At 35.0% G+C, this 18,292-nt stretch overlaps 1 protein-coding gene across 1 annotated transcript in view; it reads right to left on the bottom strand.

Moving 5' to 3' along the window:
* The window catches only part of MDGA2 (MAM domain containing glycosylphosphatidylinositol anchor 2), an 826,450-nt gene that overhangs the window by 246,543 nt on the left and 561,615 nt on the right, over positions 1-18,292 (bottom strand). Inside the window, exon 6 of the mRNA XM_087824881.1 lies at positions 7,615-7,884. Within this exon, the coding sequence (XP_087681007.1) occupies positions 7,615-7,884 (270 nt within the window). The remainder of the gene's footprint in view (positions 1-7,614; positions 7,885-18,292) is intronic.

Genomic DNA, 18,292 nt, shown 5'->3' with positions numbered 1-18,292 from the left:
TGGACATTCATATATCAGTGTCAGTACGAAACTTTCCCCCATGATAAAAGAATTGGGTAGTATGTTGTTTTATTAGTGTGTTGCAGAAGTATTTTATAAAATCAGGATATAAGCCATTTGTCACATATACAGGGGTTGGCAAAAGTAGGTTTACAGTTGTGAGTATGCACAGAGTTCTTTTTCATTATTTATTAGTTAGTGTATTATTTTCCGCACAAACAACTGTAAACTTACATTACATTCACCCACCCCTGTATATATATATGATGTGTTGGGAGCCAGTGACGTGTCTGGACATGGTCCCTGTAGCCTGAGGGTCTGAAGTCAAGGACTCGACCCTCCCCACAAGTTCCCATGAGGAGCCCAGATAAAGAAATTACCAAGGTATGACACAGACTCCATCTACCAAACAGAACAATCTAAGTTTTCTGTTTTGTTGTTGTTTGGTTGGTTTTTGGTAAGGATTTTATTTTTTATTTTTTATAACTTTATTTTTATTGTTGACACTAATACAAATATTCCCATTTCCTTCCCTTTGCCTACCTCCACCCAGCACCTGCCCGCCAATCTAAGTTTTAATAAAATCAAACATATAACTAAGCTGTCATTATGCAAAAGTAATTATAAGATTATGCAATATCTACATAGTTTTTACTTGAAATTTTATGATAATTCCTCATATGTTATGTCAATGAATGAAGATAAGTGAGATTTATCTCATTTATAAAAGGAAACTGAGCTATCTATATTCAGGTGAGAATTATTGAATTGGATAATTTTTAGATTTTGTATCACCCTGATTAATTTTCAAAAGGATAATAATGAAACCATTTCATAGCTACAAAACATAATATAATAAAATTCTCTCCAGTGATTTGGGGAGATGTAATTACTACAGATTATTAAATTGAAAAAGCAGAAATAGAGCACTTAATCTACATGAACAATGGGGACACCTGCACACAGCAGACAATTTTGCTTTTGGAGAATGTTAAAGGACTGTTTTTTTACAATTTCAGCTATCATCATTACAGTTTTTATTAATGAAAGATTATGGAAGAATGCTATTGATCACTAGAAATTTACTTTGATGAATCTAAACTCCTGGGAAGAATTGCACTGACCCTATAATTGGAAACACAAATAATTTCCATTTAGAAATGCACTGTAAGCTAAATATGATCAATTCTTTCTAGAAAATTGCCAATTAACTCTGGTTTTCTGATCAATATCTTGAAGATAAATATTTTTCAGCAAAACAATGAACATACTTTTATAACTATAAGTACTTATTTTGTTCCTTTATACTTCACTTTATTTCCGCAGTTAGTGTGTATCTTTGGCTTTATAAATTCTATTGGTATCTTCTAATTAATATACAATAATTTCTAAGAAAACCAGTAACAGAAAGTTATGCCAAGTCCTTCAAAATGTAATATTATTTAGAAAATCGTAAACATAAGCACTATGTTGGTTAGAATTTTAAATCAAAGTATGCCCAAAATAACTGAAGAAAAAAATGTCATTAACAAAAACACAGAATTTCCTTCAATCAAAAGTGATTGTATATTTGGGATGGAAACAGTGTAATTAAGGACTGTATAGTGTTGGAGATGTTACTGTTTTCCATAAGTATAAAAATGTATTTGATTCAAAGCCCAGAAAGAATCCCTAGTAAGTGTCTGGCAAGGCAAAGATAGAGGGAATAGAAAAAGACATTAGTCAGTTCAATTTGGGTGGGATGAGAGGTAGGCTATATATTTTTTAAAACTAAGCTAAATTTTGAAAGGCCCTAACTACTTTGGAGGGTACCTTGGTGAAGACAGTGGCCCTGGAACTGTATTATGTGGGTCTGCGTCTAAAATAAGGCTTATTTTGGGGACGTTATTTAACTTCTCCCTCTTTAGTTTTACTTTTCTTTAAAACGGGAAGAATAACATTTTTTTTACTTCATATATATTTTGGAATAATTAAAAAGTTAATGTACATAGTGTTCCTGGTAGCCTGGTACACAACAAATGCTCAATCAATATGTAACTATTACTTTGCCTAAGCAGAACTGTCACAAAGGATCAAAGTCTTTTCTCATAGAATGCTTTAATCATAACATTTATTTTGTAATAAGCCTTAATAAAGATCATTTTGAAGTGTTGGCAATGCTAATATTTGATATATTTATATTAAATTAACCCCAAACAAATATGTTTAATATTAAAATTCAGATTTTAAGTAAATCTATATTTTCATGGGAATAGAGTTAGGTAAGTCAGCACTTCCAGAATAGACGGTTATTATGTCCCTGGAGGTTATAACATATTTTCGTGCATTAGGAAAGTGTAAATCATGCGTTGCTGAATGCATATAGAATTCTTTTTTAAAGGTTACACCTAATTCAATATTGACATTTTTTTTATTTCTCCATATTAGGAATCAGATCATAGCCAACAAAAATAGGCTGGAGTAATACTAAAATTTAAAAAAAACAAAAACTTTTTACAGTGTCACTTTGCAGTGGTCATGGGTTCAAGATATAGGTTGATGAAATTAAGGAGAAAAAGGGGAAAATAGAGGCATAAATGAGAATTGAGGCAGCATGGAAGTATGGAGTGAATAATAAAGTTTGTGGAGCACCCTGACTATTGTGATAGCTTTAAAAAGTGTCTGCAGATGATCTGACAGTCTTCCCTTCAGGAGGTGGAGATATTAGAGCCCATCCAGGATCCAGGCTAGACTTTATCACTGTTCTGATGAACAGAATGCAGTGATGACACTGAACGACTTCAGAAGCTAGATTAGAAGAAGCCATACAGCTCTGGAGACCCTGGATCCTGGAGTCTGTAATAATCTGGTGGTCTTGAGCCAGTCATGTGGAGAAATGATGTAAAGTGGCTATTGAAAGAGACTATTGAGAGAGTAAATGGTGAGGGGCTGTGAAGGAAGGGAAGGAGAAAGAGACAGAGAGAGAGACAGAAACCAACAGGAGGAGCACAGCTGTTTGGACTATTAGTCCCAGCACCAAATATTTACATGAAAAAGCCAAGGAGATGACTCTAGCCACAGGCACCTCCTGAATGCAATTTATATGAGACCCTGAATTTTTTAGCTGACATTTTAACCCCCAGATTTGTGAACACAATGAATGATTGCCCCTGTTTTATACTACTGTTTTGGATGGCTTGTTACACAGCAATGAATATCAGAACAACATCGCCTTTAAAATGAGCTATTCTCATCACACAAATGTTTAATATGATTTAATACATATGTAGAATTTCCTAATTTTGTTTCATAACATCTAGTACATGCTTAAGCTATGCAAGAGAAATAGGCATCCAGAATCAATGTCTGATATAAACCAGTACACTTTAAAATAAGAGATTTCATCCACTCAGTATATATTTATTGAGCATCTGCTATATGCTTAGTAGTTTTCTATGTTCTAGCAATATATCACTAAATAAGACAAAACATACATTCTTTGTCCCTACAGTCCCAAGAGAGAAAGATAATCAATAAAGAAATATGTATAAAATAGCTCCAGGAGCTTATGTGATAAGCAGAAGCAATAAATTGTGCCGGTGAATTGGGGGTGGGCTATTTAAGATAAGATGGTCAGGAAAGGCATTGCCCCAAAGATGGTCTTTTAAAGTTAACATTCCAGACTGAACAGCAAATGCTTAAGTCCTGACTTGTGAAAAACAACAATGAGGACAATGTGTCTACAGAAGAGAGAGATGTGAAATGATGATGAATTTGAATTTCATTTTAGGTGGGGCGGGAAGCCTTGGGAAGGCCGGGAAAATGAGATTTCAATCACATTCTCTTGCATGAATGAAAAAGAGGGGTTAGCTCTTGACAACAATCCATGTCCTCTCATTTCTAGGCACACAGCAAGAATACATTTCTCAGCCTCACATCATAGGTGTAACTAGGTGCCTAATATCTAGCTAATAAAAGGTATTGGATCTAAGGCAAACCTGACCAGAAAAACCTCCCCTGTTCCAGCTGACAGGAAAGGAGGTAACACTCGGAGCAGCCTTACTAACCACAAGGACATCATCAGCCTAGGTGCCTGGATGCCTGCATGGAATAGAGCCTCTACTCCTGCACCCACCTCCCAGCATATACTCATGGATCACACACCCAGCACCACCATCGGCATCATCAACAAAGTAAAACCCTGAATTCTTTCATGAAGAAAATCAAAATGGTGTTTGTTTGTTTGTTTGTTTGTTTGTTTGTTTGTTTAGCAATTACTTGTATGGGACTATTTTTTAACTCAACATAATCTGCCTCATTTAACATAATAATAAAAAAAACAGCCCCTTTTAAAAGAGAGGCTGGACTGAAAGATAATTAATGAAAAGGCTATTTTAATCAAGTAAGAGAGATGCATCATTAGTTTACACAACGGAGGTAAGAGTGGTTGTTGCAAGGCATGGTCAGATTTATAGTTTGAAGACTGGGGCAAGAGGACTTGCTGATGGGTCAAATTTTAAAATATTAGCTAGAAATTTTGAAAATTCTTATAATCTTTCTATATTTTTGTGAAATTAGACGGTAGACTAGAGTTTTCCTGACTCACTTTTGCTGAGAATAGAAGCCACAGAACTCCACAGTGAGTGCAAAATAGACACCTTCTTATGTAGAATTTTCAAAGGAAGTGAAAAATACCAACGGTAAAAACAGGGTCAGAGACCAAATTTGATTAGAAGGATATCTTTGGAGAAAATTGTGAGATGCAGCTTCTTCCAAGTTTAAGGCGGCCATAGGAAAACCTGTTTATTTCATCATTTCAGTCCTACTGAGGAGCTTCCCATAGGACCAGGTCTCTAGCTCAAAGTGAACCCAAGCTGGGCAGGGGAGAACATTTTGAATTGAAGTCAGGTTTGAAGTTTTGATATTATTTTGGATCATGCATCCAAAGCACTGATAAATGTGTGCTTGTGATTTAAATGGACTGTAGGAGTTTCTATTTGTAAGAATGAGGGGAAGGGTCATGGAGTCTGCCTGACTTTTCTTCCTGAAGCAGGGAAATATGAAGACACTGTATAAAAGTTAAAATGACCACAGGATACCAAAATACAGTAATGTCTTGCTCATGCTATAAATCATGCTTGTTCAGCACAGGTTCAGTTCACAACAGGAAAGAAATGTGGCATTTCCAAATACTGTGAATCACAACAGGGAACGTAAGGTGGGATGTTATAGTATCTAACAGGACTTTGGAAAGCTCTGAGCTCAGGCTGCCTAACATGTGACAAAGAAATCAACATAATTTTACTATCAAATGTATTAAGCAATTGCTTCCATCCCAACTTGGCAGAAATGTGGGTCAACCCTGCAATTTCTTTAAAGATCCTAAGAAAAAGCATTGCTGCTATATTTATAAATGTTCTAAGAAAATATTAAAACATATGAAATTTCTCTTCAACTTTGAGCTTCTTATTTACATGGCATGTTATCTACATTGTTTATTTTGAAGTGTTTTCTATTTTTAAAAAATCCAATGACGAGTTCAGAAATTTTCTAGTATTTTATTCCTATCTGCACTCTCATTTTGTTCATAGATATTCTCAAATGGTAATGAAAATTCTATGCACAGAATATCCTTGTGCTTCCTCAGAAAACCTGGTCTGTGGGTCTTGATTTAATTACAGAAAAAAAAAGGGGGGGATAAATCGAGAGTTCTAATTCTACCGTATCCATGACACAGTTAATCTAAGACACTACAAAGGCTTATAAATTCAGAGCACTTGAAAATAATCTCTTTGCTATAAAAAAAAGAAAACCATTTTTCTTTAACTGAATTTCTTGGTCTTTGTGGCAGAAATCAGATGCAGCTTTTTTCCCTACAGGGTAATCTAGGACCCTTTGACAAGGCTCTTTCTATATTCAGTAAGGTTTTATTCAAACTTGATTATATGAATTATATGAATGACACTGCTGAGAGCTTCCCAGTAATATGAGTATGCAAATGAGCATTTCAAGTGAATTAAAGGCATAAAATATTATAAATTGGAGAAATACATTTTTAGGGCTTTATTAATTTTAGGTCCTTTGTAAGAACACAAATAAAAACTTTTAGGATGGGAGAGAGCAAATCATTTTCTGAGCATATGTTTGCTGTGGATTGAGTTCATCCTTACAAAAGGTGCCTGAGCAAAACAGATATTTGATACTGGACACGTTGCCATTTGTACATGGATTCAGTATAGCTGTGGATGATCCTGTGGTCAAACTAGATTTAATGCACCATTTTTCTCTAGTGAGTTCCTGCCCTTGATAAAATAATGCAATAAAAGATTCTACATTGCATTCATTACTCTTAAGGATAGTTCTGCAATGCTTTAACTAATCTCACAATTATTATGGCAAGATTTGGTAGCATTTTTTCATGGTTACTTGGAAAAGCAAGTGTTTCAAAGCTAACAAATAAAAAGCAGAAATAAATATTGATGATTTGCAAAGTTTTACTTTCTTTTAAAATTTGGGATGGGGGAAGAAGAGGGTCTGATTACTCAATGAGGTAAGTACTTAGAAAGAGGCCCATTTCATCAATACTGATATTTAAAATAGAGAGTAAGATAATTCCATTTGTAGAGCTACTCTTGCTATTCCTTTTCATATATTATTTCTTTGTATGCTTATCTTTCTTCCTTATTTTCATTTGTCTGCTAGAAAAGTCCCCTTGTCCATGTGGATGTTTATGTTAACTTTAGAGACATCAGTGTCCCTCCTCTGTTTCAACCCAGGACCTCGCCTGTGAGACATGGAGACGCATATGCTCTCCTTACACAGTGACTGTAAATCCTTGGGACTGGAGGGAAAGCATCCCACTTATACACAGCACCACCACACCAGCTGGTGGCAGCCACACCAGAACATCATTTAGTGATCCCCTTTGTACTTCAATCCCTCCAATGTACTTTGCCTTTTACTGTCTCTGACTTTTCCATGTCTTTCCCTAATCTCAGTCTGTTAAAACTCTACCCAGTGTATAAGATCTAGTGCAAATGTCATTAGGTATTCCCTAATAACCTGTGCCAGAAGTTACTATATATTTTTAATATTTCTATAGCTTTTGCTTATGCTTGCCAAACACTGTATCATATGACTATTAATTGATGCATTTTATTTTTAGTACCTAATAGAATCATTGAGTACAGGTTAATGTTTTATAGATGTCTATATAATCTCACAATTTAAAGCTCTGCTTGTAATTGGGATTCAATAAATGTTTATTAACCATTAAATTGATAAATCTGTGAAACTCCTAAAGTAATACACAATCTGTATAACAACGATTAATGCTCTATGTCATAATTGCATTTTAATCTTTTTATTTTTTAACTAAGAACATATTATAAAAACTATACAATGCTACCTCTAAGAATATGTCAAGAAAACTATTCAAGGCAAACATAAGTCATTGTGGTTAAGATTTAAGAATTTTAGGTTCCATTTATAATTAGACATGCATTATTTATAAATAATTTTCTGTATATGTTATATATATACAAATTTAAGAAAATATTTTTATATCAAACATTATTTGCTTTGTGATAACCTGGCTCAATCAGAAATCCATGTTGTAACTATGTCTAAACTTACCTCTCACAATGATGTTAGTGGACTTTTTTGCAGGGTTTCCCACATTGTTATTGGCAATGCAGCTGTAAGTACCAGCATCTTCTGAGGTGATGGCAGGTATGGTCAAAGTTCCTCCATTCAAAACAATCTTGTCAGGCAGAGTCCCAAAGGACCTGACCCAGGTGAGAGAGGGTGCAGGCTGTCCTCCTGTCGTAACACATACTAATGTTATGGCCTCTCCGGGATTTACAACTATAGGGTCATCCACCAAGAGTTTAATTGACGGAGATGCTAAAAGACATAAACAAAAGAACATGCACCTATTTAGGTCTACTAGAGCTAGAATTCAACAGAATGTTTTATATTTGTTTAAACAATAACAATGAAATATTATTCTCTTTAGTCAAAATCTTATTGTATTTATCAGATTAAAACCAGATATAATTATTATATATTTTAATTACATGCTATAAACTTGTAGAACTGTATTAAGAATCTTACACATGGAGAGGAGAATTAAAATGTGTGTATTCCTGGATTATTGTTGCAAATTAGAATAGCAAGAGGGATATATTGTTCAAAACAAATATTCCTTTCCTTTTAAATGATGACAATGACTATTTGTTTTTGTTACTCTGGGTATAAATATTGTAGCTGTTTACTCTTTGTGTTTTCATGGCGAATATCATCAATTATTTAATTTTGGGATTATTCTGACATGAAATGATACATAAATTCTTTTAACCTGGACAAAACTGAGTAAGAAATAGAGGCATAGATCATCCCAGGCTCTTACCAAGCACTGGGCCTGGATTTTGATCCTAAAAGGACAACAAAACCACCTAAATCTAAAGCAGATCCCCATACTTCATCTCTAACTTCTCTGTTCACAAAGGCATGGGTAATGATTTCTCATGACCACTGCTTTAAAACTTAGAAACAAACCACCAATAAAACCTCAGACATAGTCACCGAACTATGCCTGCCACTGCTCCCGTGTTTCAGTTATAATAATCTCCCCAGTGAAAACAAATCATTTGCAATCTTTCAGATTTAAAAATATGAAAATAAATACCCATTCAATACAATATGCTATACGATAGACTTTTCCTCAAACACTCAAAATAGAAACTGCACAAAAACTATGTTCACATACAGCACTTTTTTTTCTGGTTACACGTTGATGCCAGCCCACGTAATGCATCCCTACATAACACCAGGGGGATGGGTTATGCTGGTGTTTGAGTTCACACAGTCAGGCAGAGTTTATGTCAAAGATAAAACTGTATTGTATGAAATTAACCCATATTGGAAACATTTAAGGTGTTCAATTGTACTGTGCAGTTTTTATTTATTTTTTAGATATTATTGAGAGGAGAGCAAAAAAAACCACATTTCATATTATTACTATGGTTCTGCAGGACAGGTATGAAATGGTTGAATGCCCTTTTTAAACATTATTTTTGCTTATTGGTCCTTCTAACATCATTTCAAGTAATATGGAAATTTTCAAAGTGTCTTAATAGCTTTACCAAGGTGTTGACCTTAAATTATAAAGATTTATGAGTAAAAATCTGTTGGGAGATTCACATAATGAAAATAAGATGCAAACGGTACTGCAGTTTGGTAGGAAAAAAACAGTATCTCAAAGAGTTACTTGATGTTGTGCAACCGATGGAAGACATTACTAATTAAATATTTTGAAATTAAATATGATAAATAATTACATATCATGAAAAAGTAAAGAAATTGCTATAGCCAAATTTGAAGTAAATAGTATAGTCTTAAAAAGGTATTTAGTTAAAATATAATTCTAGATATTCCAACATTTATATCATATTTACAAATCTCATTTGTTTTACATCATATTTTAGTAAAATTAAAAGTGCTAAGACCTAAGGGGCATTCATACCATGTGTTTGGTATGGGAATCCCTAATGGTGACATTAAGTTAAGAAACACTTGAGCCTGAAATTGACCTGTGTAAGAATGAGTTGTTTTCTCTGTATCCGTGAGCCTGTCTCCACTTTGTTAGTTTATTTTGTTCATTAGATTCCCCTTATAAGTGAAATCCTGTGGTACTCGCCTTTCTCTGACTGGCTTATTTCACTTAGCACAGTACTGACAGCAGAGGGGAGGGGCTGGGGGCTGGGTGAGAAGGGTGAAGGGACTGAGCAAAGGAAAAAAGGAGGACTCATGGGCACTCACAACAGTACAGTGACTGCCAGAGGGGAGAGGGGGCTGGGGGGGGGGTTAAGTGGTGACGGAAGGAGACTTGGGGTGGGAACACAACACAACATACAGATCATGTATTGTACAATTGCATACCTGAAACTTGTATAATTTTATTAACCAATGTCACCCCAATAAATTTTAAATAATAAGTTGTTTTTCTCTTAGATAATATTTAAAGACAATTTTCAAGAGAATTTCAGAGCTCAAAACAATATATATACAACAAAATTTTTACCTATAATGCACTGTAGAATCATATTTACAATCTTATTAAAACCTCTTTTCTTTTCCAAATCTGAATTGAAAACAGTGCTGCCCAACTTCATTTTATTGAAGATGGCATTTGTCTTCTCTCATTATTGCTGATATTAAAAATATCAAGTTACCACAAACAACGGCTAAGGAATTCAAGGCTTTAAGAATCTTCATATATATTTTAGTATCAAACTTTTCTAGCTTTGAATCTTGAAAATATTAAAGGCTAAATTGTTGTCATTTTTGTTCTAATGTTTAACTTTTGATTCTATAAATATCATCTTTTTTTTTTTTTTTTAACTATGAGGCTTTGTTTAAGAACTTTAGTAACATCAGGATTCTCCAAGCTTAAGCGTAAGTCATGCCCTAGAGAAAAATATTAAAGTGGGAAAACATAAAAAAATAAAATTTTTATTACTAAAAATATTTTAAAGAAGAGACTTCTTATTGGAAGGATTCTTTGCTGTTTGGGGGATATGCAAAAGAGTGATTGAAAGCCTCCAGAGCTAGTTACTCCCTTCTTACAAGTTTTCATACTCCCCCACGTTTTCCCTTTTATATTAGATTGCATAACAGTAGCCAGGCTACCACTATTGCTCTTCAGCCAGAAGTACAGTGCCATGATTTCATTCTCTGAACTACGGTGTGATGGCTGAGTGGTAAGAGATGCCTGGGTTCAGATCTTGACTGTGCTATTAATAACTGCTTGAACTTAGATAAGTTCTTTTATTCTTAAATGTCTCAGTTTCCCATTATATAAAGGAAACACAAGAAAATTTGAAATTAAGTGATAGTCACAGAGTATTTTAAACGTTTAATAGTTATTGCCAAAACTTGGCTCAAATCCCATAATAGTATTTCCAGGTAAGTCTGCTTTTAACATAGCACACAAATAGATGCACATACTACCAGCTATAAATTCTGTACATACACAGTGCTTATAGCTAACTGTGCTGTCAGTCAGACTTTCAGATTGATAACCTTGCCAGTACTTAATGATGGAAGGCACTGGTCACCGTAGCAGTTGTCTCTAAGGTTCAAGATCACTTCCCAACATTTTAGCATGTTCCATGTACTTGCTGATGAGAATACAATAGATAGCAGGTGAGCAGAGAGACAGAGAGATGATAGATAGATGATAGATGATAGATGATAGATATAGATATAGATTATATAGATAGATGATATACAGATATAGATGATATAGATATAGATTATAGATATATAGATATAGATATAGATATAGATAGATAGATAGATAGATATAGATATAGATATAGATATAGATGATATAGATGATATAGATATAGATATATAGATATAGATATAGATATAATATAGATATAATATAGATATAATATAGATATAATATAGATATAATATAGATGATATAGATATATAGATATAGATATAGATATAGATATAGATATAGATATAGATATAGATATAGATATAGATATAGAGATATAGATGATAGATATAGATAGATATAGATATAGATAATATAGATATAGATATAGATATAGATATAGAGATATAGAGATAGAGATATAGATATAGATATAGATGATATAGATATAGATATAGATGATATAGATGATATAGATATAGATAGATATAGATATAGATGATATAGATATAGATATAGATGATATAGATATAGATATAGATAGATAGATGATGATAGATGATAGATAGATGATATAGATACATGATAGATATGTAGATGATAAGATAGATGATAGATAATAGATAGATGATAGGTATATAGATGATATGATAGATAATAGATAGATGATAGATGATTAGATAGATAGATGATAGATAGATATAGATAGATATAGATGATAGATAGATTCATAGATAGACAGACAGATAGATGATAGATAGATGATAGATAATAGATAAATTGGTCCTGGGAGAAATGTGATGAAGTAGGATGACCAAAAGAGAGAGAGAGAAGAAAGAAGAAGAAGAAGAAGAAGAAGAAGAAGAAGAAGAAGAAGAAGAAGAAGAAGAAGAAGAAGAAGAAGAAGAAGAAGAAGGAAGAAGAAGAAGAAGAAGAAGAAGAAGAAGAAGAAGAAGAAGAAGAAGAAGAAAGAAGAAGAAGAAGAAGAAGAAGAAGAAGAAGAAGAAGAAGAAAGAGGAGGAGGAGGAGGAGGAGGAGGAGGGGGAGGGGGAGGAAGAGGAGGAGGGGGAGGGGAAGAGGAGGGGGAGGGGGAGGAAGAAGAGGAGGGGGAGGGGGAAGAGGAGGGGGAGGAGGAGAAGGGGGGGGAGGAGGGGGGAGGGGGAGGAGGAGGGGAGAAGAAAAGAAAGAGAGGAAAGGCCAGTTTGTTGTTTCTATTTTCCAAAATCCTAAGCTCAGTAACTGCAATATGAAAAATGTATTTTAGGCAATATCTCTAAGAAAGGGAGCTCTTCCCTCCCTTCCTGGGGGAAAAAAAAAAGTTTTCTTGGGCTAAGCCACAGACACTTGAGTGGGAAAGAGAGAGAACTGGCCTTTCCATTCCCACATCAAATTCCAAACACCGGGATGTTTAAGAGCAGAGAGGACCCGTGTGCCTCTTGCTGGTTTGAGATCACTGAGAGACTGCTGGACGTACAAGGGCATAGTGAGTCTCAGAAAAAGCCCCAAACCTGAGAGGAGCCACCGCCAGCCCCAGGCGGTGGAAGGGAAGGAGGAGCGAGGCTGGCCAGGCGCGTGAGCCGGTGGAAAGGGTGCGGGAGGCCTCAGGCAATACGTGCCCATCACAAGATTCAGGCTCGTGTTCCACACATTGGCAGAACATAGCAGCCTCCGGAATTTATTATTTTCAAATTGAATTTATTTGGGTGACATTTGTTCCCCACACCATACAAGTTTCAAGTGTGCAACTCAATAAAACGTCATCTGCACCCCGCATCCTGTGTCCTCGCTCCAGGCAGTCTCTCTCCACCCCCATCCCCCCGCCCCACCTCGCCCACCTCCAACTAGCTCCCATCCTATCTCCCTTTCCCTCGGGCCATCACCACACTGTTGTCGGTGTTTATGTGTTATGTATATATCTTTTTTGGCTAATCCCTTCACCTTCTTTCATCCAGTCCACCCTTCCCCTTTCCTCTGGCAGCTGTCAGTCTGTTCCATTATCCATTTTAAACAAAATCTGGTGCACTGTTTCTGGATCTTAGCTATTGTAAGTAAGTAATGCTGCTATGAACACAGGAGTGCATATATTCTGTCTGATTGGTGTTTCGGGATTCTTAGGATATATTCCCAGAAGTGGGATTGTTGGATCAAAGGACAGTTCCTTTAATTTATGAGGGAAATCCATGTTGTTTTCCACAGTGGCTGCACCAGTCTGCATTGCCACCAGCAGTGTATCCTCTCCAGCACTGGTTATTTGTTGATTTATTGATAGTAGACATTCTGACAGGTGTGAGGTGATACTTCATTACAGTTTCATTTGCATCTCTCTAATGATTAGTGACCTCAAGCATTTTTTCATGTGCCTATTGGCCATCTGTATGTCTTCTTTGGAGAAGTGTCTATTCAAGTCCTTTGCCCATCTTTTAATTACATCGTTTGTATTCCTGGTGTTGAGTTCTATAAGTGGTACATTTACACAATGAAATACTACATGGCTGTAAAAAAGGACCTCTTACCCTTTTCGATAGCATGGGTGGACCTGAAAACTATAATGTTAAGCAAAATAAGCCAGTCAGAGAAAGACAAGTATCATATGATCTCACTAATATGTGGAATCTAATAAGCAAAATAAACTGAGGAAGAAAATGGAACCAGAAGCATGGATACATGCAGCAGACTGGCTGGTGCTGGAGGGGAGGGGTGTGGAGGTGAATGGATAAAGAAGGTGAAGGGATTAGCTAAAGAACATATATGCATACCCCATGGACATAGACAATAATTTGGTGAAGTCCAAGTGAGGGGGACACTGGGGTGGGTGGAGGGGAACAAAGAAGGGGGTAAAGGAACACCTGAAATAATGTCAACATTAAAAAATTTTGATAAAATTATCTGGTAGAAATGGCAACTCCACACTGACTGAAACAAAATTTCTAAAATTATGGCAGAATAGGTGGTTGATTTAAAAATATACTTAAAGCATAAAGTAATAAGAAAATATATATTTCTTCAAACCTGAATTTGGAAACTGGGATTCATGCTCACTACAAATTTTAGTGAATCAGTTCCTCATAAGGTCCTCTGGATGCATGATGGAAATATTTAGTTTGGGGTTAATTAAGAATATATTCTGTAGGAAGAAAATACAATTTTAACTGAGGTCAATGACTTCTTGGGCAATTTGTTTTGACTGCTACCTAATATTATAGATTATTTAAGATAAAAATGTTTTAAAAAATTAAAAACAATGCATTGCTAATCATCTTTATATTCTCAGAGACTTTAGCCCTCCAAGGACCTGGGACTTTTAATTTTTAAATAGGAGTCCTCAGACTCTTTGATTAGACTGATATAAGACAGATAACTGTGGTATAAAGTAGCCATTTGCCTTGAGTTAGAGATATTCTAAGATGCATTTCTTTGAATAGAAGTAATCAGAGAATTAGAAAGTGGGTCATAAGGAAAATCATGAAAAATGAGAAGCATAAAAAAACATAATGTACTCCAATGAAAAATTCCTCAGCTAGAATGGTATTTGTCTTAGTTTGAATTTCCCCCCAAAACAAGTCCTAATACAAAAAGTGCATTTGAGTGGAAATTCCAGGAAGCACATTTAAAGAGCAGAGAAGGGAGGCAGAAAAGGAAGAACAGTGAAAGAGCACCTATGAATGGGTTGTCACTGTGTGAAACCGGTTCCCGGCTGCTGGGAACCCTCTAAAAGACTGTTACATAAAACATAGCTCAGAACTCTCCTTCAGAAGAACTAATCATTTGGCTGGGAGAATATAGGAATCACTATATTTTTCATGCATTTCATTGAAATCCATTTTCAACCCACATTTCATTTAAATACAGGTAGCAGTGAACATTTCACATAACAAAAATGGGAGAGTATATTAGAAGCTGATTTGAAAACTCAAAATAACCTACTCATTTAGTTGGAGTTATTATTCAAATATTATCATTATTGACATATTGATTCTCATGAAGCCCAGAAATGATATCATATTGGAAAATTCTCTTTAAAATGATGATCCAGGAGATAGCATTACTTTTGGAAATAGTATTTATCAATAGTCTCTAATGCAAGGGAGAGACTTTCCTACAGATATTGAAGCCAACATGTATTTTTCATTACTTTAATATTCACAGGAGAAATATTTCTGGAAATTATTGAGAAGTCAAAGTAAGGATGTTCCTTCATAGAAAATTACATAAAAGTTGCCCTAGCCAGTTTGGCTCAGCAGTTAGAGCATCGGCCCTCTGGCTGAAGGGTCTTGGTTTCGATTCCAGTCACGGGCATGGACCTTGGTTGCAGGCTCCATCCCTAGCCCTTATGTGGGTGCATGCGGGAGCCAACCAATCGATGTATCTCTCTCACATTTATGTGGTTTTATTTTTCTCTCTCTCTCCCTTCCACTCTCTCTGAAAAGCAATGGAAAAAATATCATTGGTTGAGGATTAAAAAAAGAAAAGAAAATTACACAGAAAAGTCTACTGAAAGTGCCCTTATTTACAACACCATGGGTTCCAAGCAAGGAGTTCCCTAAATTGGTCTGTTTGATTGGAACAGTATCTTTTGTTGTCATTGTTGTTAGGAATGAGTGTTGTTAGGTATTGCTCGTTCTCCTTAATACAACACTTTTCAACACATTCATGCATCCACTCATTCAGTATTTATTGAGCACCTATTATGTATTAGGTAGGACCTCTGATAAACACTTGGGATATATCAGTGAACAAAACAGCCAAAAGATCCCTTCACTCAGAAGCTTACATCCTAACAGGAAGAGAACCAGCCTTCTCCCCATTGCTCCCATTGTCTTAGGTAACTTCACATATTTATATCATCTGCCTGCTCTGGAAGACATGTGCATGTATGGTCTCTGACCAGAATGTTTATGCCAGTAGGTCACAATGAGTCAAAAAGTTTGCCAAACTATACTTCAATGAAATAAGACTATACAAAATAGAACAAGTGCCATTTCCATTTCAATCTAGTCATTGGGCAAGATAAATTCAATAACTAAAAATGGGGCTTGTGTTCCAAGTTGAGCAAAAGGTAATAAACTCAGAAATTTATTTCAGTTAATAAACTATGTCAATAGTTTGGTTACTAATACTTAACAGCCTGAAAAGTCTTCCTAAACATTGGAAAAACATGATGAAGAACTTTAGCACCTAGTATATCTTCTTTTCTTGACAAACAATCCCTTACTCTTTTGCCAACAGATGAAATCTTTGCAAAATTTGGTCTTATTCAAGTTTACAAGAAATTAAGCATCAATGTACTGTTGCAGCAAAATCCCAGAAGGTCATCACCCTTGGAGAGAAAAATCCAAGCTCAGCACTTCCAAGTGAGGAGGTGGTTGGTCATGTAATTTTACCATTCTTTATAGATGACACTAGGATTTTAGAAATAGTGTTATTATGCAAAGATGTCTTCTTCATAAGATCAGCAAAGCATGAATTTCCAATTCCTCCTGCTCGAATTCTCTTCCAATGCTTATCCACCTGGTAAACTAGTAGTCAAGTTCTTTACCATGCTCAAATGTCAATATCAATTCTTCACCAAATCCCTAGTTTTTGTCCAAGCAAATTGAGTTGCTTCTTCCTTTTTATAAGTATAGCTACTTATAATACCCACCCCCACATTAGAATATTTACCTCTACCCTTTCACTGTGAAATATTTAGAAATAAGACATCAGGGTGAAAAGGATGTTTTTCATATTTGTACCAACAACACAAAGAAAAGAATCTGGCAAAGAATTAAGAGCTCAATACATGTTATTGCATAAAATAATGTTGAATTTAAAGATTACAGAACAGAAACTCCACCTAAACCCTGACAATTCATCATAAACTTCACACAAAAAATCAACATGAAAGAATGTCATATATGCCTCAGAATTTCATGAGCCATTCATAGAAAAATACTAGTTATGACAACTTGACAATTCTTTCATTATTCAACCCATCTAAATTTAACCACACTTATATTACCAACAAGGTGATGACAAAGAATTTCTCTATTGGCATTTATTATACCACTAAATGTAGCATATTATTTATACTTCTTTGTACTTAATTCTTTACACAGGTATAACACATACATTACTATTAATAAACCATGTAATTAAGCCAAACTATGTCCCTGAAACCAAAGTAAATAGCACATGGTCTTTGTTATAAGAGGACTAGTATACATATGATTCAATATGGACTTAAAAAATCAGTCAATATTTAAGGCTCTTAGGTAAGTGTGATATTGTGCAGCAGCAGAACAGATAAAGACATCAGCTCTAAGACCATCTGCTGTGATCTTGCATCTATGCTTCTTAGAGCTTCACCATAATGGCAAAGCAAATAAAGTAATAACTGCTCTGGCCACCACAGCTGCTGCCATAAGGCAGCTGCTATTTCTACTGCCAGTATTGTAACAGAAGGATTCATGTAAAACTCTGCTCTGTTATAGGTTACTCTCTTACTTGTCTGATAAAGATTATTATTTTTTCTTTTTATTACACATCCTGGGGACACTGTATTATAGTGTTATATTTTGACTCTTTTTATGATTTTTATAATTTCATTTTATAGTAACTTTCACTTAGGTTGTTTCATAGCTAATCTTAACAAGTAATGTTGAATAGATTCAATGCAGTGGGGTCTCTGTTTGCTCCTCTAAACATCAATGGAATTCTGTTAGATAATTTCTAAAGGGTTATCTACACCAAATTGATACCTTCATTGGGAAAACACCTGGGCATATAGTCTCCTAACCTCATGACACACTTTACTCAGGTTACTCCAGTGTCTAAATTGATTCCGAGATCAAGCAAAGATTAGAACTCATGGCAGCTTAATTAGCCAGGTCATTGACAGCAACAAAATAAAATGATTGCAAGCAGAAGAATATACCTAGGTTTCAACTTCAGAAAAAAAACTATTAATTCAACATGTATTTATTAAGTTGTAACTGTGTATCGGGCTCTGTTCTAGGCATTGGGGATAACAAAAAACCAAAAACAAATAAAACCCTACTCTTGAGGTGTTTGCAATTATAATCCTTCATATGTGACAGCACT

This window comes from Miniopterus natalensis, chromosome 1 (assembly GCF_054644295.1).
Source record: "Miniopterus natalensis isolate mMinNat1 chromosome 1, mMinNat1.hap1, whole genome shotgun sequence".
NCBI classification, from domain to species: Eukaryota; Metazoa; Chordata; class Mammalia; order Chiroptera; family Miniopteridae; genus Miniopterus; species Miniopterus natalensis.
The sequence above is the reverse complement of the archived record's forward strand: the minus strand, read 5'-3'. Positions and strand labels throughout refer to the sequence as shown.